At 39.6% G+C, this 24,283-nt stretch overlaps 4 protein-coding genes across 4 annotated transcripts in view; all 4 read right to left on the minus strand.

The window, feature by feature from the left end:
- Positions 1 to 2,777, minus strand: part of LOC106137292 (diacylglycerol kinase eta) — a 125,727-nt gene extending 122,950 nt beyond the window's left edge. The window contains 1 exon segment of the mRNA XM_060954361.1: positions 2,584 to 2,777. Coding sequence (XP_060810344.1) covers positions 2,584 to 2,721 — 138 coding nt within the window. The 5' untranslated portion in view covers positions 2,722 to 2,777.
- Positions 2,778 to 3,716: 939 nt separating this feature from the next.
- On the minus strand, positions 3,717 to 8,622 carry LOC106137303 (uncharacterized). The gene is made up of 5 exons (XM_060953498.1): positions 8,456 to 8,622; positions 6,676 to 7,946; positions 6,614 to 6,617; positions 5,365 to 5,451; positions 3,717 to 5,003 (listed from the first exon to the last, which is right to left on the minus strand). Exons 1-5 carry the CDS (start codon positions 8,510 to 8,512, stop codon positions 3,717 to 3,719), a joined length of 2,706 nt encoding a protein of 901 aa, XP_060809481.1. The 5' UTR covers positions 8,513 to 8,622.
- A 628-nt stretch (positions 8,623 to 9,250) lies between these two features.
- On the minus strand, positions 9,251 to 11,670 carry LOC106137305 (tubulin beta chain). The gene is made up of 2 exons (XM_013338113.2): positions 11,592 to 11,670; positions 9,251 to 10,546 (listed from the first exon to the last, which is right to left on the minus strand). The coding sequence occupies exons 1-2, from the start codon at positions 11,646 to 11,648 to the stop codon at positions 9,251 to 9,253; spliced, it is 1,353 nt and encodes a 450-aa protein (XP_013193567.2). The 5' UTR covers positions 11,649 to 11,670.
- A 902-nt stretch (positions 11,671 to 12,572) lies between these two features.
- Positions 12,573 to 23,604, minus strand: LOC106137294 (alpha-1,2-mannosyltransferase ALG9). The gene is made up of 10 exons (XM_013338100.2): positions 23,372 to 23,604; positions 22,263 to 22,429; positions 21,723 to 21,909; positions 21,027 to 21,130; positions 19,803 to 19,898; positions 19,088 to 19,365; positions 18,045 to 18,202; positions 17,102 to 17,286; positions 16,381 to 16,584; positions 12,573 to 15,138 (listed from the first exon to the last, which is right to left on the minus strand). Exons 1-10 carry the CDS (start codon positions 23,464 to 23,466, stop codon positions 14,855 to 14,857), a joined length of 1,758 nt encoding a protein of 585 aa, XP_013193554.2. The 5' UTR covers positions 23,467 to 23,604; the 3' UTR covers positions 12,573 to 14,854.
- Positions 23,605 to 24,283: the final 679 nt, after the last annotated feature.

Consider the following 24,283-nt stretch of genomic DNA (forward strand, 5'->3'; position numbering starts at 1 on the left):
AAAAATGTGTGTGTGATTCTTGCCACTGTAGAAAAATACGACTCTATTTCTCATGGATGTTGTAAAAGGCGACTATAAGATAGGTTAATAAACTTCATGAGTCTCCTTTTTGGGTGATAGGCTAGCAACCTGTCGCTATTTGAATCTCAGTTCTGTCATTAAGCCATACGTGTGAACGCGACCTTTCAGTCTTTGCAATACTGTTGGCTATGTCTACCCCGCAAGGGATAAAGGCGTGATCATATGAATGTATGTCACTCATCTCATCTCGTCGATAAACCTTTACACTATTAATATCAAGTACTAAATATTCTGTATGATGTGTGGTTCGAACATATCTTGATCAAATTAAGGACGTCCTGGTGAAGGGTCAGGTCAAAAGTGCCCGAAACCGCCGAGCTTGCATGAAGAGAGTTATGAATGTGGATGAAGCAAAGGAAGTATGCAGGGATCGTGGCAAGTGGAAAGAGGTAGTCTCTGCCTACCCCTCCGGGAAAGAGGCGTGAGTTTATGTATGTATGTATGTATGTATGTGTGGTTCCCGGCACCATTAAATAGATAAAGAATAGGACCACTCCATCTCGTTCCCATGGGTGTCGCAAAAGGCGACTAAGGGATGGGCTTATAAACTTGGGATTCCTCTTTCATACGATGGGCTAGCAACCTGTCACTATTTGAATCTCAATTCTACCATTCAGCCAAACAGCTGAACGTCGCCTGTCAGTCTTTCAAGACTATAGGCTCTGTCTACCCCGCAAGGGATGTAGACGTGATTATATGTATGTACGTACTGCCTATAGCTCCATTGTCACTGAGTCTCCAGTTGCTTTATCAAATCCATCTGTAGCACTATAATGTTATCGAAAACTCCTGACGGCGGCGTGTATAATTTGATACACCACATACGCGTACCCATTTCACCCGTCAAACTCCCGTGAATGGGACGAAAGTAGGACGAGATGCGAATATGGACGGATATCCTGTACACAATCGTGTAGGGTGGCCATGGTTGTGCTACGAGTGGGATATTTTGAAAAAAAAAAAACGAATTTAAGATACAGAATTTTTGAATTTTTTTTCTCGTTGGCTGGCTGTTGTGATAACTATGCTTGGGATAATTTACAAAAAGAAAATAAGATTCAGTTTTTTCGAATTTTCGAACGATCTTCGATCGATCGATAAAGTGGCCATTGTGATATGGCTTGGGATATCTTACAAAAAAAAACTATTTAAGATTAACTTTTTGAACGATATCATCTAAAATAACCATAGTAATTGATGACTATGCTTGGGGTATTTTAAAAAAAAAAAAGGTTTGATTTTTGACCGATAGAGGTCTATCGTTATCGCAAACTTACAAAAAAAATTGCTTATTGCAATACTCACATACACCATCTTTCGCGGGTACACAGACATGACATATTTTTACTTGCCACGACCCCTGCATACTTATTTCGCATCGTACACATTCGTAAATTTGCTTCTCCCAGAAAAAAGGTGGATATAAAAATGAAAAATACAAAATTCTGGTAATAAGACCTAACGCGCTGAGAGGATTACTGCTTTTATCTTATAAGTAAGTAAGCAAGTTCAGGAACAAACTGAAGACGACGGAAAACTTTTGTTTATCTTGAAATAGCTCAAGGCGCCTTACAAGAGTCCACAAAGAGATACAACCCCAGTAAGAGGTCTGAAATAAAAAGTAAAATATAAGATAATCGTACTTACAAATACTCAGTTTAGATAATATCGTAACGTACAAATGCGTACTTAAAGTTTAACAATGGGTATTATGTAAAGAAGTTTGTTGATATGATGTGACAATGACATCTTTTTCATCTCAACATTTATTTGAAGCAACTTTTGCCAAATTTTAGGGATTTCTCAGAATATATTTATTATTCATTAAGACATAATTCGTGTCGTGTGGCTCCCGGCACCAATACAAAAAAGAATAAGATCACCTCATCTCTTTCTCATGGCTGTCGTAAAAGGCGACTAAGGGATAGGCTTATAAACTTGGGATTCTTTTTTTAGGCGATGGGCTAGCAACCTGTCACTATTTGGATCTCAATTCTATCATTAAGCCAAATCGTTGAACGTGGCCGATCAATCTTTTCAAGACTTTTGGCAATATTTTGTGGTCTTCAATTACTTTCATATGTCCCCGATGTCTATAATTTACTAGCATTTACATAGACAATTTTGTTAAAATTTGGATGCCATCTACGCATTAGCCTACATTATGTATAATTCAATTATATAACGATGAAATTTCAATCAACTAATTGTTTCATATTTGCCAATAGGGAAGCGAAAACATACTGTCCGCATCCCGCCCAAAATCGTGGCCACCCTGCGCTCCCCCGACTTTTATCTCGAAATAGGTCAAACGTCCACCCTATCCTTGCTAACATTTACACGAAACCCATCAGCAACCTCAATGCCTAGTAGTATACTGAAAAAAAAAATACCTAGCGAAATTTGCCCAGGCACATGGTCCCCCCCCCACCCCTCGGCTCACAGCTGCTGGCACGCCCTGCGCTTTAGATGTAAACGAGACACAAACACAAGGTTCCTTACCAGCCGGCCGAGGCATTTGCTGGTGGATATCCTCCGCAGCAGCCTCCTCCTCTCCGTGTCATTGTCGCTGTCCGTGCTGTCTTCCCCGCAAACGATTTTTCTGTCAGGCGCGCTCGTAACGGCGTCACCCACTGACATCACTCCGCGAACACTCACTCACACACTCGGCACACATCAAATAAGACTACATCATACAGAATAAGCTTATAATTTACATTGTATACTACGCTACCTAGCCGACATGTCAAGCAGGCGCCATGACAATAGTGACAGGGCTACGCCACCGCTAACAACAAGGCGTCCTGAAGACAGTGTCGCCATCTGTTATTTTCAGTCGGAACTTTAAATGAGGGCGCTGAAAATTTTGTGAGGAATGCTGACAATGGTTTGTAGTCGGCATTTTCAGTGAAGACAGATGGCAGCTTTCAGTCTTTCAAGACTAGCTCTGTCTACCCCGCAAGGGATATTGATGTGACTATATGTATGTACAGATGCTATCGATGTTTTGAAGAGGTGTTTATAAACATATAAATATATGTCTATCTATATCTTGATCGTTAGTTAACAATGCAGACAGAGTGGAGCGTGTAGCGGGGCGGACAGAGCCGGTGCGGTGTCCCGATGCAGCGGCTCCGCGTTCTTTTGCACGTAGCGGTGACAAATTCTCTTCCTCCCAAAAGGGAGGGCCACGCTCCTCGATGTTGTGTCAAAGGTTGTATATATGCTTCAATCCGTGAAGTCTTTGCTTGCAATTTAGACTTCGCTGTTTTTGACTGGACGACGCGTATTTTGTTTTTGTGACCACAATTGATTTTAGTTTATAAACAGTGTTGCACACGATCGTACTCATAGACTACAATCGTGTATAGAGTAGGTAAGCATTTATTAAAATAATTTTGACCATAGGGACCATAGGCAATAAAGGCACTTGGTTTCATTACATTGGACAGGAGCCCATAGTATGCCTTTGACCATGGATCATGATCATGTGGGAGTCCTGTCCCAATCTAGAACAAAATGTGATGGGATAGACTGTCTGGGGGTATATAGCGCGCTGACGAAATAAACAAAAATATGTATATTCATTTATTTTGGGACAAACAAGGACATACACAAATTGAAACACCAACATTTTATTCCTCCATTCCTTCCCCTTCCTCCTCTTCATCGAACTCTCCCTCGTTGTCTGCTGTCGCGTCCTGGTACTGCTGGTATTCTGATACTAGATCGTTCATGTTGCTCTCTGCTTCCGAGAACTCCATCTCATCCATCCCCTCTCCAGTGTACCAGTGAAGGAATGCTTTCCGCCTGAACATCGCTACAAACTGCTCAGACATCCTCTTGAAAATAGCCTGGATAGCTGTCGTATTTCCAATAAACGTTGAAGCCATTTTCAACCCTCGCGGCGGAATATCACAGACCGCAATCTTCACATTATGCGGGATCCATTCAACGAAGTATGTGCTGTTCTTATTCTGAATGTTGACCAACTGTTCGTCCACTTCTTTCATCGACATTCTGCCTCTAAATATAGTGGCCACAGTGAGGTACCTCCCATGTCGTGGATCGCAAGCAACCATCATGTTCTTCGCGTCAAACATTTGCAGTGTCAACTCGGGAACTGTCAGTGCTCTGTACTGTTGAGCCCCCCTCGACGTCAGAGGCGCGAATCCAGGTGTATAGAAATGGAGTCTAGGGAACGGCACCATATTGACAGCGAGCTTTCTCAGGTCTGCGTTCAGCTGACCCGGGAATCTCAAGCACGTCGTGATGCCAGACATCGTTGCGCAAACCAAGTGATTTAAGTCGCCATACGTCGGCGTCGTCAGCTTCAGTGTTCTAAAGCAAATATCGTATAGCGCCTCATTGTCTAAGCAGAACGCATGATCAGTGTTTTCAACCAACTGGTTCACCGCTAGCGTTGTGTTATACGGTTCTACAACGCAGTCTGACACTCTTGGGCTTGGAAATACAGAAAACGTGAGAATTATGCGATCAGGGTATTCTTCCCTGATGCGATTGATTATAAGAGTGCCCAGACCGGAGCCGGTGCCTCCGCCGAGAGAGTGGGACATTTGGAAACCCTGGAGACAGTCGCAACCCTCAGCTTCTCTCCGAACAACGTCCAAGCAGGATTCTATGATTTCGGCGCCTTCCGTGTAGTGTCCTCGCGCCCAGTTGTTAGCAGCGCAGTTTTGTCCATACACGAAATTGTCTGGTCTAAAGAGGCAGCCAAATGGACCCGAGCGCACGGTATCCATGGTGGCAGGTTTAAGGTCCACCAGCACCGTTCGCGGAACGAACTTGCCGCCTGATGCCTCATTGTAGTACACGTTGATTCTCTCAAGCTGAAGGTCGGAGTCGCCGTGGTAGCAGCCGCTCGGGTCGATTCCATGCTCGTCGGATATCACCTCCCAGAACTGGAAATATAGGTTTGATTAGGCAAAGATATATAAGAAAATTTTTGGCGTAATGGAGAAACGAGCCTTCGCCAACGGTCTCTATTCACTTTCAAGAGCGCATACAGCTAGTTAAGAAATGATTTATTGACACTAAAATCTAGGGTTCTAAGCAAAAGAAGATACTGTTTTCATTTATTTATTTACGCCAAAATTACAACGGTAGTAGTACACGTCATAGTATTTGGCAAGGAATTCTTATAAGTATAACAAAATAAAATGTTGACAGTATTCATTTCAAATAAAAGGACAAATAAGTATAATATGGGTAAGAAACAAAGAAGTTGAAAAACATACACCTTTCTCACAAAATGACGCTTACCTTTCCACCAATCTGGTTCCCGCAAGCTCCAGCCTGTATCGTAATGATTTCCCTCATCTTGATAATTTCTCTTCCTTGACGCAGATACTTGTAAATTTACCCCTAAATAATCAAAACGCCCCTACAAAGTTGATGTACATTAGCTTAAAAACTAACTAAAAAAATATATAAAAAAATCTCGCGTATCTTCACACCGTGCGCATTGTACGTCGGATTTTAGTAAAATGACCTGAGAGCAAGTCAAATTTCGTTCCAGAAATTTTCAAAAATATTCTAGAAAAATATATTGATTCCAGCCGGTATGTATCCTCTAGGTCCATTATTTCGAGATCCATTGCAAATGGAATTAGTGATGAAAATTACACATACGTCTATGGAATATTATTATCAGTAGTTCCATCATGGAGCTGTATCTTGAAACTGGTGTCAACACGCGGATTTGCTGGACTGCAATATTAATTGTTAACAAGGATCTTCCATACAGGGACATTTTTATTCTAAATTCTGATAGCTCACAGTTCACGGGGATTTTTCGGAATTTTGTGGCACGTGGGCTTCACTGGCGATCGGGCTGAGGGATCTTGATGGACAACTTGACTCTTTTCGAGGTGTACATACGTGTAAGTATGTGTACATGTGTGTAACAAAGTTGTGGGTTCATAATGTGAAGCCAATTGTTGCCCCTATTATATGGGATTGCTGGGTTTCTACCCAGTGTCGTGTCATTCTTGACACGGTGCAAGCGGGTGGTGTTCACGTGTCGGAAGCATGTGTTGCTCTAAGATCCCACCAATTAAAATTAAGGATCTTATCTTTTTATTTATTTATATATTTATGTATGTACATCAAGGAAAAGAAAAATAAAAATAGAACAAAGTAAGAGAAATTCGGTACAAGGGCACTACTTATTTTTAGAGAATTTTTTTCCAGTAGGCCCACGACAGGAAAATTTAAAGAAAGGCATTGGCTTGTATACATAATAATACGTTTTCTACGATAAACGGGGGGAAGGCCCAGCTGTCAGGGGAAAGGAAGTAATGTAACCGGCACAATGCCACGCCACACCCAGCTGTCACTTTTACCTGTCGACGACAAACGTTAGTTTCCCTGCTATTCTGGCTGTCTAGCTAATTATTGGTTCATTATTTATCGATAACAGACCTATCACATTACATCAAAGAAAAAAAGGCAAACGCTTAGGATGTAAATATATTTATTTCTTAAACATGATAAACGGATAAAGACTGACCACACTGTACACGGACACAGAATAACAAAACACAAATTGGACATTACAAACAATTACATCACTCTTCTTCCACTTCTTCCACGAAATCTCCGTCGTCATCGGCCGTGGCGTCCTGATACTGCTGGTACTCCGACACCAAGTCGTTCATATTACTCTCAGCTTCAGTAAATTCCATCTCATCCATTCCCTCCCCGGTATACCAGTGAAGGAAAGCCTTCCGTCTAAACATAGCAGTGAACTGCTCAGATATCCTCTTGAACAACTCTTGAATCGCAGTAGTATTGCCGATAAATGTGGCAGACATCTTCAAGCCACGCGGCGGGATGTCGCACACGGCCGTCTTAACATTATTCGGGATCCATTCGACGAAATAACTGCTGTTCTTGTTTTGAATGTTGAGCATCTGCTCGTCCACTTCCTTCATGGACATCCGTCCTCTGAAAACAGCCGCGACGGTAAGATAACGCCCATGACGGGGGTCACAGGCCGCCATCATATTCTTCGCGTCAAACATCTGCTGTGTCAACTCCGGAACAGAAAGCGCGCGGTATTGCTGGCTGCCGCGTGACGTCAGCGGCGCGAACCCGGGCATGAAGAAGTGCAGTCGCGGGAACGGCACCATATTCACAGCCAGTTTTCGCAAATCCGCGTTCAACTGACCAGGAAATCTTAGACAAGTGGTCACTCCAGACATCGTCGCTGACACTAGATGGTTCAGATCGCCGTACGTAGGCGTCGTCAATTTCAACGTCCTGAAGCAAATGTCGTACAAAGCCTCGTTGTCTATGCAGTACGTCTCATCCGTATTCTCTACCAGCTGATGTACGGACAGCGTCGCATTGTAGGGTTCAACCACCGTGTCAGAAACCTTCGGGCTTGGCACTACGGAGAACGTGTTCATAATGCGGTCGGGGTATTCCTCCCTGATCTTGGAGATCAGTAAAGTTCCCATGCCGGACCCGGTACCTCCGCCTAATGAATGTGTTAATTGGAATCCTTGGAGACAGTCGCAGCCCTCAGCTTCTTTTCTGACGACATCTAGTACCGAGTCAACTAATTCTGCCCCTTCAGTGTAATGGCCTTTAGCCCAATTGTTACCAGCGCCTGACTGGCCGAACACGAAGTTGTCTGGTCGGAAGATTTGTCCAAAGGGTCCCGAGCGGACAGAGTCCATAGTGCCGGGTTCGAGGTCGACAAGGACGGCCCTCGGCACATACTTTCCTCCTGACGCCTCGTTGTAGTACACATTGATGCGTTCGAGCTGCAAATCGGAGTCGCCTTGGTAAGCGCCGGTCGGGTCGATGCCGTGCTCGTCGGATATCACCTCCCAGAACTGTAAACAAAGAAATTAGTAAGGTTGGTTTAACAGTCTAGTGAAAGTTGTGATTACATTTTAAGGATAAATTGACAGTAATTTTTTTCTTATGCTGTCAAATCGTCATCATGACATGAACGTTCTGCGATACATACAGAAAATCACGCCTGTTTCCCAATGGCGTGATTTTACAGACGTTTATTTACGTTTTAACCTTCGTAGAGTAAGTTTTTAGGCTGTAAAATCAAGTACGTGATTGCCTTCAGCTCCGCCCATGCAAAAATGAAATACATACATACATACTCGTACATAAAATAACGCCTCTTTCCCGGAGATGTAGGCAGAGACTACCTCTTTCCACTTGCCACGATCTCTGCATACTTCCTTCGCTTCATCTACATTCATAACTCTCTTCATGCAAGCAAAAATGAAATATCTCGAATATATATAGATATTATGTTTCCTGCTGGGAATTCAGGAATATTAAGTGTGTCAGTGAGTTAAAGAGTTGAATTATCATTACTAACCTTAGCTCCAATCTGATTCCCGCATTGCCCGGCCTGGATGTGGACGATTTCCCTCATTTTGTTGGGACACGAAAAATTTTACACCGAAAATCTAAATTGTTAAAATTTCACTTCCGTAAAAAGATCATAAAAAAATGGTTAAAAAAATCACCTTTAAATAATTTTCACTAGTGCATCATACGAAATTTTATAAATGAATGAGGCTGCTACATTCTTTTGTCAATTATTCAAAACTGTTCATTCTAATTTTGAAATTGATTTGTTAAGAAAGTTGCCAGTACTGAAATCTAAGTAGAAAACCTCGGAATTCAAATCTATTCAAAATGCTAGTCATCTACGCGATAATCGCAATCGCTTTAAAATCGCTAAGTAGTAACCCATCTTAGCAAAAAGGTAGTCATATCTATCTACCTATTAGCTACGCCGTAGATTGTCTACATATGCTACGCCGTATATAGTCTACGGGTGCTACGTCGCAGATAGTCTACGAGGGCTACGCCGTCAATTGTTTACGAGGGCTACGCCGTCGATCGTCTACGAGGGCTACGCCGTCGATTGTCTATGAGTGCCTACGTCGTAGATGGTCTAGCCAGTGCAGACTGATTAAAATAAGCCGATATATTTACCAATAATATTTTAACCATAGGGCCATAAAGCAACATGAAGAACTGAAATCGCTGTCATTTGAAAACGCCCGTCATCCCTTTCGTCTTCTTCCCCAAAGCCAAACTAAGTAATGAATCAGACGAATACAACATTTATTAATAAATACATAAATAAGACAAAACACATTACTCATTCATCACTGTCATCATTACCCGGGCTTTCCCCTTCTTCCTCGTCTTCAAACTCCTGATCAACAGTACTGTCTTGATACTGTTGGTACTCTGAGATCAGGTCACTAAGGTTATTGTCTGCTTCCGCAAACTCCGCCTCGTCCATTCCCTCCCCTGTATACCAATGCAGGAACGCCTTCCTCCTAAACATCGACGAGAACTGCTCAGATATCCTCTTAAACAACTCCTGGATAGCAGTCGTATTACCAATAAATGTTCCAGACATCTTCAGTCCACGAGGCGGTATATCACACACAGCCGTCTTAACATTATTCGGTATCCATTCAATGAAGTACTCTTTATTCTTCTTTTGAATATTCAGCATTTGCTCATCAACTTCCTTCATGGACATGCGACCGCGGAAGACTACTGCCACGGTCAGGTAGCGCCCGTGTCTAGGATCACACGCCGCCATCATGTTTTTCGCGTCAAACATCTGATGCGTCAGTTCTGGGACTGTCAACGCGCGGTACATCTGGCTGCCGCGTGACGTCAGCGGAGCGAACCCAGGCATGAAGAAGTGTAGTCGTGGAAACGGCACCATATTCACAGCCAGTTTCCTCAAATCCGCGTTCAGTTGACCAGGAAATCTTAGACAAGTGGTCACTCCTGACATCGTCGCTGACACTAAATGGTTCAAATCTCCATAAGTTGGTGTTGTTATTTTTAAAGTCCTGAAACAAATGTCGTAAAGCGCTTCGTTGTCGATGCAGAATGTCTGGTTGGAGTTCTCTATCAGTTGGTTTAAAGACAGTGTGGAATTGTAAGGTTCGACGACCGTGTCTGACACTTTGGGGCTAGGCACTATTGAGTACGTCACGGAAACCCTATCTGGGTACTCCTCTGTGAGGTTCCCTAACAGCAGCGTCCCCAAACCGGAGCCAGTTCCGCCACCAAGAGAATGGACCAGTTGGAAGCCTTGCAGACAGTCGCAGCCCTCAGCTTCTTTCCTTACAACGTCGAGTATAGCTTCAAGCAAATCTGCGCCTTCAGTGAAGTGTCCTTTAGCCCAATTATTGCCTGCTCCAGTGGAACCGAAGACAATAGCGTCAGGTTTGAAGATTTGTCCGAAAGGGCCGGCGCGGAGGGAGTCCATGGTGCCTGGTTCCAGGTCTACTAAGACGGCGCGTGGGACAAACTTGCAGGGTGACCCTTCGTTGTAGTACACGTTGATCCTCTCGAGTTGAAGGTCGGAGTCGCCACAGTAGCAGCCGTTTGGATCGATGCCGTGCTCATCGGAGATCACCTCCCAGAACTATGAAAGTACGAAATGTTATTATATAATCCTACTACTATTATAAAGGCGAAAGTTTGTATGGATGTTTGTTACTCTTTCACGCAAAAACTACTGAACCGATTACCATGAAATTTGGTATGTAGGTAGCTGAAGACCCAGAATAACACATAGGCTACTTTTTATCCCAGAGTTCCCGCGGGATTGATAGGGTTTCCATGCGGACGAAGTCGCGGGCGGCCTCTAGTGTTGTTATAAGTGGCGATGGGATAGTCTTATTATTATATTTCTATGGGGATAAGTTGCGAGATTAACTGACTCCATTCTCCGATATGATCTCATCTCAATCTCATGATAAGCTGATGCTTATCATGCCCTTCATCATCATATCTATCATCAGATAACTAAAACTTGCAGCTGAGGATTAGTCTAAAATATTGTATTAAACCCATAACTACCGCTCATATTTAGAATTTTGATATAATGCAGGTTTTTTTATTACACAAGTGTACATAGACATACATAGATACATAAAATCACGCCTTTATCCCTTCCGGGGTAGATAGAGCCAACAGTCTCATAAAGACTGAAACGTCACGTTCATCTGTATGGCTTAAAGATGGAATTGAGATTCAAATATTGATAAATTGCTAGCCCACCGCCTAAAAGAATTATAAGTTAATTAGCCTTACTCTGTAAAGTGCTGGGAATTAGGTGGCACTAGGTACATAGCTTACGATCATTTACACGAAAATATCTTAAACATATGGTCACGTCTATATCCCTTGTGGGGTAGACAGAGCCAACAGTCTTAAAAAGACTGATCGGCCACGTTCAGCTATTTGGCTTATTGATATTATTGAGGTCCAAATAGTGACAGGTTGCTAGCCCATCGCCTAAAAAAGAATCCCAAGTTTGTAAGCCTATCCCTTATCGCCTTTTACGACATCCATGGGAAACAGATGGAGGGGATCCTATTCTTTTTTGTATTGGTGCCGGGAACCACACGGCACAATATAAAAAAATATATCTTAAAAGCCAAAGTAAACATACTTAGAAAACTTACCTTTGACCCAATCTGGTTACCACACCGCCCCACTTGGATATGAACTATTTCCCTCATGATTAACAAGAATTTACAACAAAAAAATATAAATAAATCAATTCGTTAGCTTATACTAAGGCTATAAAAATAAATTGTGGAAAAAATAATAAAACGTAAACTACATCTAGTTACAAAAATAACTAATAAACAATAGAATTATTTCATAGCCTAATTGATATTTAAATGTATGATATGTACATAAATATAGGATTAAATGTTATTTAATCTAGTTGGTCATCCCAACTTATAAATGCGAAAGTAAGTTTATACGTGCCGTGTGGTTCCCGTTACCAATACAAAAGAATAAGACCGATCCTATTGGTCTTTACGAGACTATTGGCTCTGTCCACCACGCAAAGCACTATATGTATGTATGTATGTGAGTTTATTTGTTTGTTGCTTCTTCACGCGTTATCTACAGAACCAAACTTCTTGGAATTTTTCGTAGTAATAAAAAGTCTAGAAACACTTACGGTACTTTTTTATTTATAACACCGACGTATCATGTTACTATCCCTCGCGGGGTAGGCAGATCCAACAGTCTTGAAGACTAAATGGCCACGTTCAGATGTTTGGCTTTATGATGGAATTGAGATTTAAATAGTGACAGGTTACCAGCCTTTTACGACATCCATGGGAAAGATATGGAGTGGTTCTACTCGAAAATAAATATTCAAATAAATAAAACCCTGTGGCAAGAACATATTTTGTGTACAGCGTTAATTTATTTAAAAAAAATAAATAAAATGTGAGTTCTGTAATAAAAAACAATTGTTTATTTCTAAGTAAAAACCCACGTAATTAAATAAAAATTTTATATGAAAGTAAGACAATAATTATTATTTATTACTACCATTTTTATGTAGACGAAAGGGCTCAAAAGCACAAAAATTTACTAGGCTGTTAAAATAGCTGACTAAAATTAAAAAAATAACACCAGTGCCAAGTAAAAACAATTTTTATTAAAATAAATAAATTAAAAATAATTCGTTATACAATAAAATGTCGGTTCGTGTACAACTCAGTCAAATTAACTGCCAAATTGTGACGTCACATAACCTTTCTCACTTTACTGTATTACATAATGTACAAGTGTGAGCGAGATAGCAGAAGCGGATTGAATTGTAGCTATTTGCAGAATAAATTCGACCAAGTTTTATGTACAATCAACAGCATATGAAATTACTCGCTATTTGGGTAGGTTGATGTGCTGCTAATTGTACAATTGTTTCAAAATTATCAATATTATGATATCGAAGAGACAATTTATAAAAATGCAAACATTATTATTATTTACTTACGCATTAACTATTATTTTTTATTAAAAAAAAACATAAAGACCCTGTCAAGGTCAAATCAGAACAAAAGTAAGAATATATACGTACTATTTACACTACTTATCGCCTAAACCTTATTATTTTTGACAACACTGACTAGCTCAATTGCAAAACTTATCATATACATACGTGTAATTATTAATTTGTCTGTATAAAATTAGAAAAATGTGATATTACTTCTAAACATTCGCGTTGCAATATATCATATGTAAATTACATAGGATTTTACGTGCCTTTACCTATCAATTGTGCAAAGTCCGATCAAGGGAAGGGTAAATACGCGTTGAAATGGGGCGCGTGCCGTGCGTAAAAGAGATAATAATAAATAAATAAAAATATACGTATATACTTAAGTATACGTACAATAATATAATCACGTCTCTATCCCTGACGGGTTAAACAGAGCCATCTGGAAAAGGCACGTTCAGTTGTATGTATACCTCAGAATAATTAAAGAAAATAACCGTAGTCCTATAAACTTACTTGTCGAGCACTGTAGGTATATAACGTACTCTTAAAATTTGTATGACACAAATGGTAACTAATTGCTCTTGTTAAGTTTTATAAAAGTTTCTAATGAAAACAGTTATCGACTGAACAAATATACATAAACATCTTTTATTACATGATTTATCAACGCAACAACTGCTTGTATCTAAGGAATAATTATTTAAATATTTTATTTGTAAAAATTTTATAACGTAAAAATAATTTATTTTCACTGTTAAAATAATTTTATAATTCAAAAAAATAACCATCATTAAATTTACTTACACTATTAAAATTAACGATGGTTATTGTAGGCAACCTTCTTTGTATAAGCCATAGCAACGGTTGCCATGGTTTTGTGAGTTACAAAATAATGTCAGAGGTGGTATTTATTGTCAAATATTTTTATTTTATGTTCAATAATATATCTAGTTAATTTTAAACTGATTATTTCTCTCCTCTTATCTCCTTCTATCTTCTGTAGGAATAACTAACTTTGCAACTATACTTCCTACAGTTATTAACATTTTAGTAAGTATAAAATCTACACAAGCTTTGGATTTAGCTAAACTCAATGTCGAAAAGGTTCCAACTTTCATTATTTACCTATGTATATATATCTTAAAATTATTGCACCAAGGAATTATTTAAATTCCGCACATACTTATACTACGGCCTCTGTGGCGCAGCGGTAGTACGCTTGTCTGTGACACCGGGGGTTCCGGGTTCGAATCCCGGCCAGGGCATGATGAGAAACGAACTTTTTCTAATTGGCCTGGGTTTTGGATGTTTATCTATATAAGTATTTATTTTAAAATATAGTATCGTTGAGTTAGTATCTCGTAACACAAGTCTCGAACTTACTTCGAGGCTAACTCAATCTGTGTAATTTGTCCCGTATATATATATATATTTGTCCCGTATATATATATATATTATATATATATACTTAAATTGTACTAAGAAAGACAAAGGTTGCTTTGTATCCAAGAAAAAGTACATACATACATGTAGTCACATCTATATCCCTTGCGGGGTAGACAGAGCCAACGGTCTTGAAGAGACTGATAGGCCACGTTCGGCTGTTTGGCTTTATAACAGAATTGAGATTCAAGTAGTGACAGTTAGCTATGCTAGTCCATCGCCTACAAAAAGAATACAAAATTTAAAAGCCTTTCCCTTAGTCGCCTTTTACGACATGCATGAGAAAGAGATGAAGTGGTACTTCTATTATTTTTTCTTGTAGTATCGGAAACCACAAGGCATTAAAAAAGGAAGATTCCTGTTACAAAAATAAACTCAAAATATGTCACCTTTTGTACATAATATACACATGATACATACATAAAAATCACGCCCGTCCCGAGGGATAGGAAGACATAACATTCAATCAAACGTTCACAGCAACTTATTCTTCAACAAATAGAGGTTGCCAAATTTATTTTTACTAGACAACACGGGTATATAGAACGCCCTAAAAATTCTATGTGATTTTTCCGCATCCAAAATAGGTACCGAAGCTACGATTTCCCAAGTACCACCGTCTTTGTGGTAGTGTGGTTGTCTGGCGGTGGGGGTACCGATGTCCGAGTCGACGAGGAAGTGGCACTGAGATGGTAGGACGTAGGTTCGATTGTCGCCTACGTTTTGGTCGTTGAAATACGGGTGGATGAGCCGTGTGGCTGTAAGAAAGAATGTTGATGTTATTAAATTTTTGAGGACAAATTTTATGTCCCTGTAGCGCAGAGGTAATAAGGCTGGTCTCTGAGTCTCTGGGCCAAAAGTGTCTGGGTTGAACCAAAACAAAAAAATGAAAAAGATTAGTCGCCATAATTCCTAAGGCAATCACTTTGATATGCAATAAATGAAACCTCAAGAAATAAATGAAACCTTCGTGTAAAAACGTGACTTACTTCATCCAGGGTCATTTGAAGAGGATAAGGATACAAGTAGGAATACGCCAGGATGATGACTCAATAAATAAATGCAAATAGATCATGCAAAAATCCTAACAAAATTATTCTTAGATTCAACCCTTTTGTTCCTTTTGTAATCCGTATTTGATCATGGTTTACATGGTGTACATACATTCAGTTGACTGATTTCCCTCGGCGCAAGATCATCGGTTAGCACTCAAACTAATATACATAACCCAGAAAAAGGCCATTGGTGCACGACCATTAGTATACATACATACATTGATTGACCAAATATAATTTCTAACAAACTTGCCATTAGAAGTATTACTATAGGGAGCAGGCAATTGTCCTGAGAATTCGCTGTCAATGAACCGCACGTGTTGTGTGGAGTGGAACTGCGATGGGGAGCGATACCACTCCTTGCCGAAGCAGAGTTTCTCGCTAGATGGCGTTAGTGTATATACATTGATTCACCTACAAACTTACCATTGGAAGTATTACTATAAGGAGCAGGCAATTGTCCTGAGAATTCGCTGTCAATGAACCGCACGTGCTGTGTGGAGTGGAACTGCGACGGGGAGCGATACCACTCCTTGCCGAAGCAGAGTTTCTCGCTAGATGGCGTTAGTATATATACATTGATTCACTTACAAACTTACCATTAGAAGTGTCACTATAAGGAGCAGGCAATTGTCCTGAGAATTCGCTGTCAATGAACCGCACGTGTTGTGTGCAGTGGAACTGCGACGGGGAGCGATACCACTCCTTGCCGAAGCAGAGTTTCTCGCTAGATGGCGTTAGTATATATACATTGATTCACCCACAAACTTACCATTGGAAGTATTACTATAAGGAGCAGGCAATTGTCCTGAGAATTCGCTGTCAATGAACCGCACGTGCTGTGTGGAGTGGAACTGCGACGGGGAGCGATACCACTCCTTGCCGAAGCAGAGTTTCTCGCTAGATGGCGTTAGTATATATACATTGATACACCTACAAACTTACCATTGGAAGTATTTCTATAAGGAGCAGGCAATTGTCCTGAGAATTCGCTGTCAATGAACCGCACGTGCTGTGTGGAGTGGAACTGCGACGGGGAGCGATACCATTCCTTGCCGAAGCAGAGTTTCCCGCCAGATGGTGGCAGCGAGCGGAGTAAAAGCATCGGACCGTGGTAATTGTTGTATAGCGACATTGTGCGGGATATACCTGGTGACAATAGTTACGTACTCGTATAATCACGTCTTTATCCCATACGGGGTGGGCAGAGCCAACAGTGTTGAAAGACTAAAAGACTGAAAGACAGCAAAACGTGGCCTATTGCCACGTTTTGCTGTTCGGGTTAATGATAGAATTGAGATTCAAATAGTGACAGGTCGCTAGCCCATCGCCTAAAAGAAGAATTCCAATTATTGTATTAAATATTTAACTTGAATCTTAATAATTGACAGAATTCGAAATAATAACTATTTAAATATATTCCTAACTAGCTTTTGCCTGCAGCTTCGCTCGAGCAAATTTATCGCATAATATTTTTTTAAGGTTTTTCGCAAATTCCATGGAAACTGTAAGTTTTTCCCGGGATGAAAAGTATCATAAGTCCTTCTCCATACTCCACACTATCCCTCAGTCGCCATTTACGACATTCATGGGAAAGAGATGGAGTGGTCCTATTCTTATTTGTATTGGTGCCGGGAACCACACGGCAAATAATACGGATTCATACCTAAAACCCCAGCCAAAATGACACACATGACCATCAATGGGCCGGTGTAAGCGAGATAGTGCCTTCGCTCCCTCTCTTTCCTCCACCGGAACAGTTCCGTGCCCACCGCGAAGGTCATTTTCTGGAGGCAGTCAAGTGATATGGCGCCGGCCAGCACTATCATACTGTACACTGGATAGAGAAACCTGCAATTAATTAATTAATATTATTATTTATTCATTCATTTATTTATTTATTCAATAAGAACACTATTGTAACAGATCCCTCAAATACATTTGCATACTTAATTTATTTAATCTATACCTTATCTTAACTACATATATAAATATAATCATGTCTATATCCCTTGCGGGGTAGACAGAGCCAACAGTCTCTAAAAGACTGAAAGGCCACGTTCAGCTGTTTGGCTAAATGATAGGATTGAGATTCAAATATTGACAGGTTGCTAGCCCATCGCCAAAAAGAATAATCCCAAATATATAATAATCCTATCCCTTAATCGCCTTTTACGACATAAATGGGAAAGAGGATGGTGTCATCCTATTATTTTTCTATTGGTGTCGGCATTGATATCTTAACCACGTTATTTATAACATAACACATACAAAGTTACCCATGTGATATACATTACAAATAACATCTATCATTGGGACATAGTAGTTAAACAAGAATGTACTGTTTTACCGACTACGCCTAGTATCCATTATTGTATGATAAAACAGTATTGATGCAATAAATTGGAGATAACAATTTGCGGTAATGGCGTTAGTTGAGTCAATTGATTCTTAAAATAAAGAAAAGTATACCACGTTCGATATGTCTGCAATACAAAGGTATTTCTATGTTTATTGTCTACATGTGTCTATATGTATTTACAAATTTAAAAGATGCTTTTCGGTATTAATAAATACTATAAATGAATCAAAACAATAGATTACATTACCTTTCCTCCTTATGCGGCTGTATCATGAACACAGCCAACCACAGCGCTAGCGGCATCAAATCCAGCCAATAGGGGGCGCAGAACGACGCCCTTGCAGTCGACCGCGACGTGATCGCCGTGCACGCCAATAGGAGAAGCGGACACGACAGAGCCAGCACCTGGAACAAATGACGCTTTTAATCAAAGATAAATAAGTGCGTTTTAATAGAATTGCGCCGTGTGGTTCCTGGCACCAATACAAAAAAGAATGGGACCACTCCACCTCTTTCCCATGGATGTCGTAAAAGGCGACTAAGGGATAGGCTTATAAACTTGAGATTCTTCTTTTAGGCGACAGGCTAGCAACCTGTCACTATTTGAATCTCAATTCTATCATTAAGCCAAATAGCTGAAAGTGGCCATTCAGTCTTTTCAAGACTGTTGGCTCTGTCTACCCCGCAAGGGATATAGACGTGACGATATGTATGTGTATGTATGTATTAAACTTAGATATTTTTACATTACATACATACATTTAACTGCTACAGTGTAACAAAAACCATAATATGTAGGTTTGAACGTACACTGGCACTCATCGTTGAACATCCATAAAATGTAGGTAGTTTTACAAATGCAATGCTACGCATCGCACTTAGTGAAATACAAGTGAAGAATGTCTCGGTACCACACGGGGTGAATTATGCTTGCTGAAATTTATAAAGAAAGTATTTTTTTAATTTTGTTTTAAAGTTTTTTGGTATTAATTTCTTCTTTCAATGTTGATGGTACGTTATTAAGTAATTTTGGTATTGTAAGGTTGGTAAAAGTTGTTTTCCATAAAGATGGAACGAATGTCGCTTTTAATCAAAGATAAATAAGTGCGTTTTAATAGAATTATTGTTAAAATTTCTTATCTCAATTTATTAGACAAGACACATGTATATAGTATTACCTATCAGAACTATCAGAAAATTTAACTGGTATTTTAAAAAATCATCCGATTTTGAAATCAATCGTCGCGAACGGAGATATCACGTGGTTTAACGTTATAAATATAAACTCACCCAAACAATATTGAAGTTGAGGAACCCGTTCACAAAGTAGAAAGTCCAGGGTTCGACGCCGTACAAATCTGGTCCATGCTCAGTCAGCACATTATAAGCTACTATATTCCACGGGGCGACGGTCAACTTTCCATAATGCCAGGAGTCCACGGCAATAGTCGGTATTAAAATGAGGAGCAGAGACAATATAGACCACTTGAAGAAGTCCACGAATTGTCTCTTGATAATCACCATGTCTATGGCTATGGGTAGACCAATTATAGCTGTAAATGGCCAGCCTGAAAAAAAAAAGGAAAAACGTTTTTATCAGTTTCTCGCAATTTCGTAACTGTTGCCAATTTCCATTAAATTCCAATTTCCAAAAAAAAAAAAAAAAACAGTAAGCGGATCTGGGGAGAATTAAGGTTTAAAAAAGGTAAAGGTATAGGTAGTGATGTCGTGCGGTTCCTGGCACTTATAATAAAAAAGAATAGGCCCACTCCTTCACTTTTCCATGGATTCCTGAGGGATAGGATGATAGAATTAAGATTCAAATAGTGAAAGGTTGTTAGCCCATCGCCTAAAAGAAGAATCCCAATTTAATAAGCCTATCCATTAGTCGCCTTTAACAATCTCCATGGGGAAGAGACGGAGTGGTCCTATTCTTTTTTATATCTATGCCAAAGGTAATCAAACGGCGGGTTTTAATTAATTAAAATTTGCAAAATAAACTCACTGAGTAAAGTGGTAGCCGCGGTGAGCAGAATCGCCTGCGGGTAACGCCGGCGCCACCAGCACGCTAGCGCGCCGGAACACAGCGCGCTACTCCACGCTGGGAACAAAAGTTAAAGCAATTATTCGTTAAAAAAAAAAAAAGAAAAATATTTATTTAAATTATTTAGAAAAAGTACATGTAGAATCTTCCTCCTGGCTTTATTTATTTAAAACTTTGCACAAAAAAAAAAAAAAATAACAAAAAGCGGACTTGCGGACTTAGCATTCTCTACCAGTCAACCAGCTGACCGAACAGAAAAACTTTAAGTTGGTGGTGCGATAAAATGCACATACATAATAATAGAGCCATGTTATATGAATTATCCTCATAAGTACTCAAATAATTTGCTTAATATAATTGTAATTTAATTAGCTACTCTATCGCATTGGGTCACACTGTAATGATAGGGTTGGTACATACATACATACATATAATCACGTCTATATCCCTTGCGGGGTAGACAGAGCCTACAGTCTTGTAAAGACTGATAGGCCACGTTCAGCTATTTGGCTTAAGATAGGATTGAGATTCAAATAGTGACAGGTTGCTAGGATAGGGTTGGTTATTGTCAATAAATAAAGAAATAAATAAAATCACGCCTCTTTCCCGGAGGGGTAAGCAGATACTACCCCCTTTCCACTTGCCACGACCTCTGCGCACTTCCTTCGCTTCATCAACATTCATAACTCTCTTCATGCAAGCTCGGCGGTTTCGGATACTCTTGACCTGACCCTTTACCGGGACGTCCTTAATTTTTTTTTTTTTTTTTTTTAAAACACAGATTGAGTTAGCCTCGAAGTAAGTTCGAGACTTGTGTTACGAGATACTAACTCAACGATACTATATTTTATAATAAATACTTATATAGATAAACATCCAAGACCCAGGCCAATCAGAAAAAGTTCATTTCTCATCATGCCCTGGCCGGGATTCGAACCCAGGACCTCCGGTGTCACAGACAAGCGTACTACCGCTGCACCACAGAGGCCGTCAAAAATTTGATCAAGATACGTTCGTCTAGGTCTTCCCACTCCGACCTTTCCCTCCACACTCTCCTCGTATATCTGCTTAGTCAACCTGCTTTCATTCATCCTCTCCACATGACCGAATGCTGCATATTTCCTTCGCTTCATCCACATTCATAACTCTCTTCATGCATGAAGATAGTATGATAGTATGATTTACCTGATGGTAACATAGCGGCGCTCGACGCGAAGCAGCCGGCTGCCGGAAGCGTGAGGCACAACCACACGCGGCCCACGTGCACGCCGAACTCGTGGCAAACGGCCCTTAAACATTTTATTTAATTGATTATTTGTACACATACATATAATCACGTTAATATTCCTTGCGGGGTAGACAGAGCCGACAGTCTTGAAAAGTCTGACAGGCCACATTCAGCTGTTTGGCTTATTGATAGGACTGAGATTCAAAAAGTGACAGGTTGCTAGCACATCGCCAGTGGAGTGGAGTCGCCTTTTAGGACATCCCGCCAAAAAGAAGAATACCAAGTTTACAAGAACAATATCAGTGAGTCGCTTTTTACGAAATCCAAGGGAATAAGAAGGAGTGCTCCTTTTATTTAAATTCATGCTGGGAATCACACGACATGGGCTCATTTTGACCACGACCACTTGCCAAGAAAGAAACAACAAAGAAAGAGATATGTTCAAGGGTTGATTTAAGTAGCCAGCCATTATTTTTTGTCCATTGCTTACATGGCGAATCTCAAATCTATTAGCCATTCCTTTAGGCGAATTTTACGACATCCATAGAAAAGAGCTGAAGCAGTCCTCTTTAAAGTGCCCAGAACCATACGCATCAATTATCATGAACTTATCCAAAGAGATTTCTTCAATTTCAAAAACATAATATACATACTTATAGAACATAAGTTCCGAACAGGCAGTCAGAACTGCTAACAATCCTCTCAGGACGTAGAACACCGATACAGGAGTCATGACAAAGGACAGGATCTTGGCCGGTACTGCGAACAGCCACAGCGGCATGTATGAGCGGATAGCATACGCTGGACTGTATTCCCATGTTTGTAGACCATTGCCGTACACTGAAATAATATTGAAATGTGAAGGGCTCTGTTAGTTTTTTGGGAGGCAGTCGAGGGAAGCCAACAGGAGAGGGCCCTGCCCCGTAGTATTGCTGTTCTGTTAAAACATCATAATAAAAAGCGAAAAAGAGATAGTTTTTCTGCTCGAAAAACTAAATCAAAAGTCGCCATTGCCAGTGATTTATTTCTTTTATAACTATGTACTATTTCTTGTGACTGTAAATTTATATGCTTATTTTTATATATAATAATTATATTTATAATAATGATATTACAAACAAAAAAAAAACAAACAAATATATTGGTCTTGCTAGGTTAATACGAATATCAAACATATATGGATTATTGCTTACCTAAATAATGCAAAGGCTCCCAGTAATTATATGTTTCGTCACAATCAGATATGTGTCCGTAGTAAGCTGATAAAAGACGAGCGGCCACTAATAACGTCAGGGCTATAGCTCCACCAGGGTATGTAATGCTTCGGAGGTCTGATGGGGCATTTGTTACTAGGAATTCCCTGGAATATTTAAAAAATCAAAGTGATATAAATGGCTTATTAAAATTGGTTGTACCTCTGCCAATTTCTGCTGTAAAATCTCGAATTTTTTTATTATATGTAGAACCTTTTATCCACATTCATATCATTTTGGTTCTTGCAGGAATTTCAGAAAATATTCTCTAGGCTACATGCTAATTTTCAAATCTCTAGACCCAGAGATTTTTGGCTGTGTGATGATATGTGAAGTCAGTCAGTGTCCTTTTAAATATTTAGATTTCGGACTTTATTGCTAGCCTTTATTAGGCTCAATTTTAACACTATAAAATGTCAAACTGTGGTGCAACAGGGAATAGATTTTAATGAACAATAAGTTAGTCACACAGGCAGTTTGGTACTCTACTTACTCATAGTGTGCAAAAATAAAATATAGGTTTTACTAAAATATTATTTAAAAGAGTATCTATCTATCAAATCTAATATGGCAAATGTATTCTGGGACTTGTCTTACATAGGATTCTAAGGGTTGCAGTATATCTAAGGGATGAATTTGTTATAGTACACCTGAGCTGTTTGTGCATAGCTCAGAAACATGCCCATTTATTTATATCAGGCACAAGCCTTTTATATAGGCCAAATATACATATTCAAAATGTATGCAGTGAAAAGCTGCAACTTTTGTATAACAAATAAACACAAAGCTTTTATTTATTAAACTAATGAAAATGTTAGTTCAATTAGCGAGCTCAATAACGTCATAAGCTTGTTTTTACCTTCGAAAGTGCGTGCGTACACCTGGAAAAGCGCCAAGCTGCGCCAATAGCGACGAACAAAGAGTCAAAAGCATTTGATAAAAGTAACATAAACAGAGGCATTATTTTATTAAACAACATAATAAAATGTCAATTGAATAAGTTCACATTAATAAAATAGCCGCAAATGACGAAAAATTATATTTATTACCCTTCACTAGCTTTTCGCTTCCCTTTAGTGAAACTTGCACTCCTTTTAGCGCCGTTTTTATTGTGTATACTTCTTTGACGAGCGGTTAATGGCATATTTATAGTGCGTTGTAACGTTTACATTAATTTATTAAAATGTAAATGATAGAATTTTTATACATAAAATTATGAAAACACAAATTACAAACAAATTGAGAAAACCACAATTTTCTTTCCACAAAAGCCAAAAGCGAATAATCGTGACATAGACATAACAAGTGACAGCTGTTTTTGACAGTAGCATTTATTTATAATCAAAAGACTTAGCAATTGAAATCCAAATATAAGTGATTTTTAGTTCCGGCACCAAACTAAAAAATAATAGAAGGACCACTCCATCTCTTTCCATGGATAACGTAAAAGGCGACTAAGGGATGGGCTTATAAACTTGGGATTCTTCTTTTAGGCATATTAGTTAGCAACCTGTTACTACTTGAATCTCCATTCTATCAGTATCTAAGCCAAACAACTGAACGTGGCCGATCAGTCTTTTCAAGATTGTTAGACCCTGCAAGGGATATAGACGTGATAATATGTATGTATGTATCCAAATATAAGCATTGCAGGCGCGTGAGAGTGACGACGTTTTATCGCGCGATAAACTATAGCTGTCCGGTTTCACGTCATAATAAAAGCGAAACAGCGATAGGTAGATAGCGAACCCCGTCTCGCGTGCCATGCTAACGCCGCTGAGCATTACACAAATATAAAGAGGATTATTGTTGGCCTAAACCAGTGATTCCCAAAGTAGTCTATATCGACCTCTAGGGATTTATGACAAATTGCAAGAGGTCTACGTCAGCGAAAACAAATTGGGGGTCCATGAAATGAAAATGAGGGTCCAGGATAGTGGATCTCAACATTGATAGCTATT

The sequence above is a fragment of the Amyelois transitella genome, chromosome 4 (genome assembly GCF_032362555.1).
Source record: "Amyelois transitella isolate CPQ chromosome 4, ilAmyTran1.1, whole genome shotgun sequence".
Classification (NCBI taxonomy): Eukaryota; Metazoa; Arthropoda; class Insecta; order Lepidoptera; family Pyralidae; genus Amyelois; species Amyelois transitella.

Coding starts and splice junctions, on each gene's coding strand:
- LOC106137303 (XM_060953498.1), bottom strand. CDS start 8,512: ATGAGGGAAATCGTCCACATCCAGGCCGGGCAATGCGGGAATCAGATT. Junction 7,947..8,455: donor GGAATCAGATTGGAGCTAAG/GTTAGTAATGAT, acceptor CTTTGTTTACAG/TTCTGGGAGGTGATATCCGA. Junction 5,004..5,364: donor GGAACCAGATTGGTGGAAAG/GTAAGCGTCATT, acceptor CTATATTTCCAG/TTCTGGGAGGTGATATCCGA.
- LOC106137305 (XM_013338113.2), bottom strand. CDS start 11,648: ATGAGGGAAATAGTTCATATCCAAGTGGGGCGGTGTGGTAACCAGATT. Junction 10,547..11,591: donor GTAACCAGATTGGGTCAAAG/GTAAGTTTTCTA, acceptor GTACTTTCATAG/TTCTGGGAGGTGATCTCCGA.
- LOC106137294 (XM_013338100.2), bottom strand. CDS start 23,466: ATGCCATTAACCGCTCGTCAAAGAAGTATACACAATAAAAACGGCGCT. Junction 21,131..21,722: donor TCGGAACTTATGTTCTATAA/GTATGTATATTA, acceptor AAAATGTTTAAG/GGCCGTTTGCCACGAGTTCG. Junction 19,366..19,802: donor CGCGGCTACCACTTTACTCA/GTGAGTTTATTT, acceptor TTTTTTTTTCAG/GCTGGCCATTTACAGCTATA.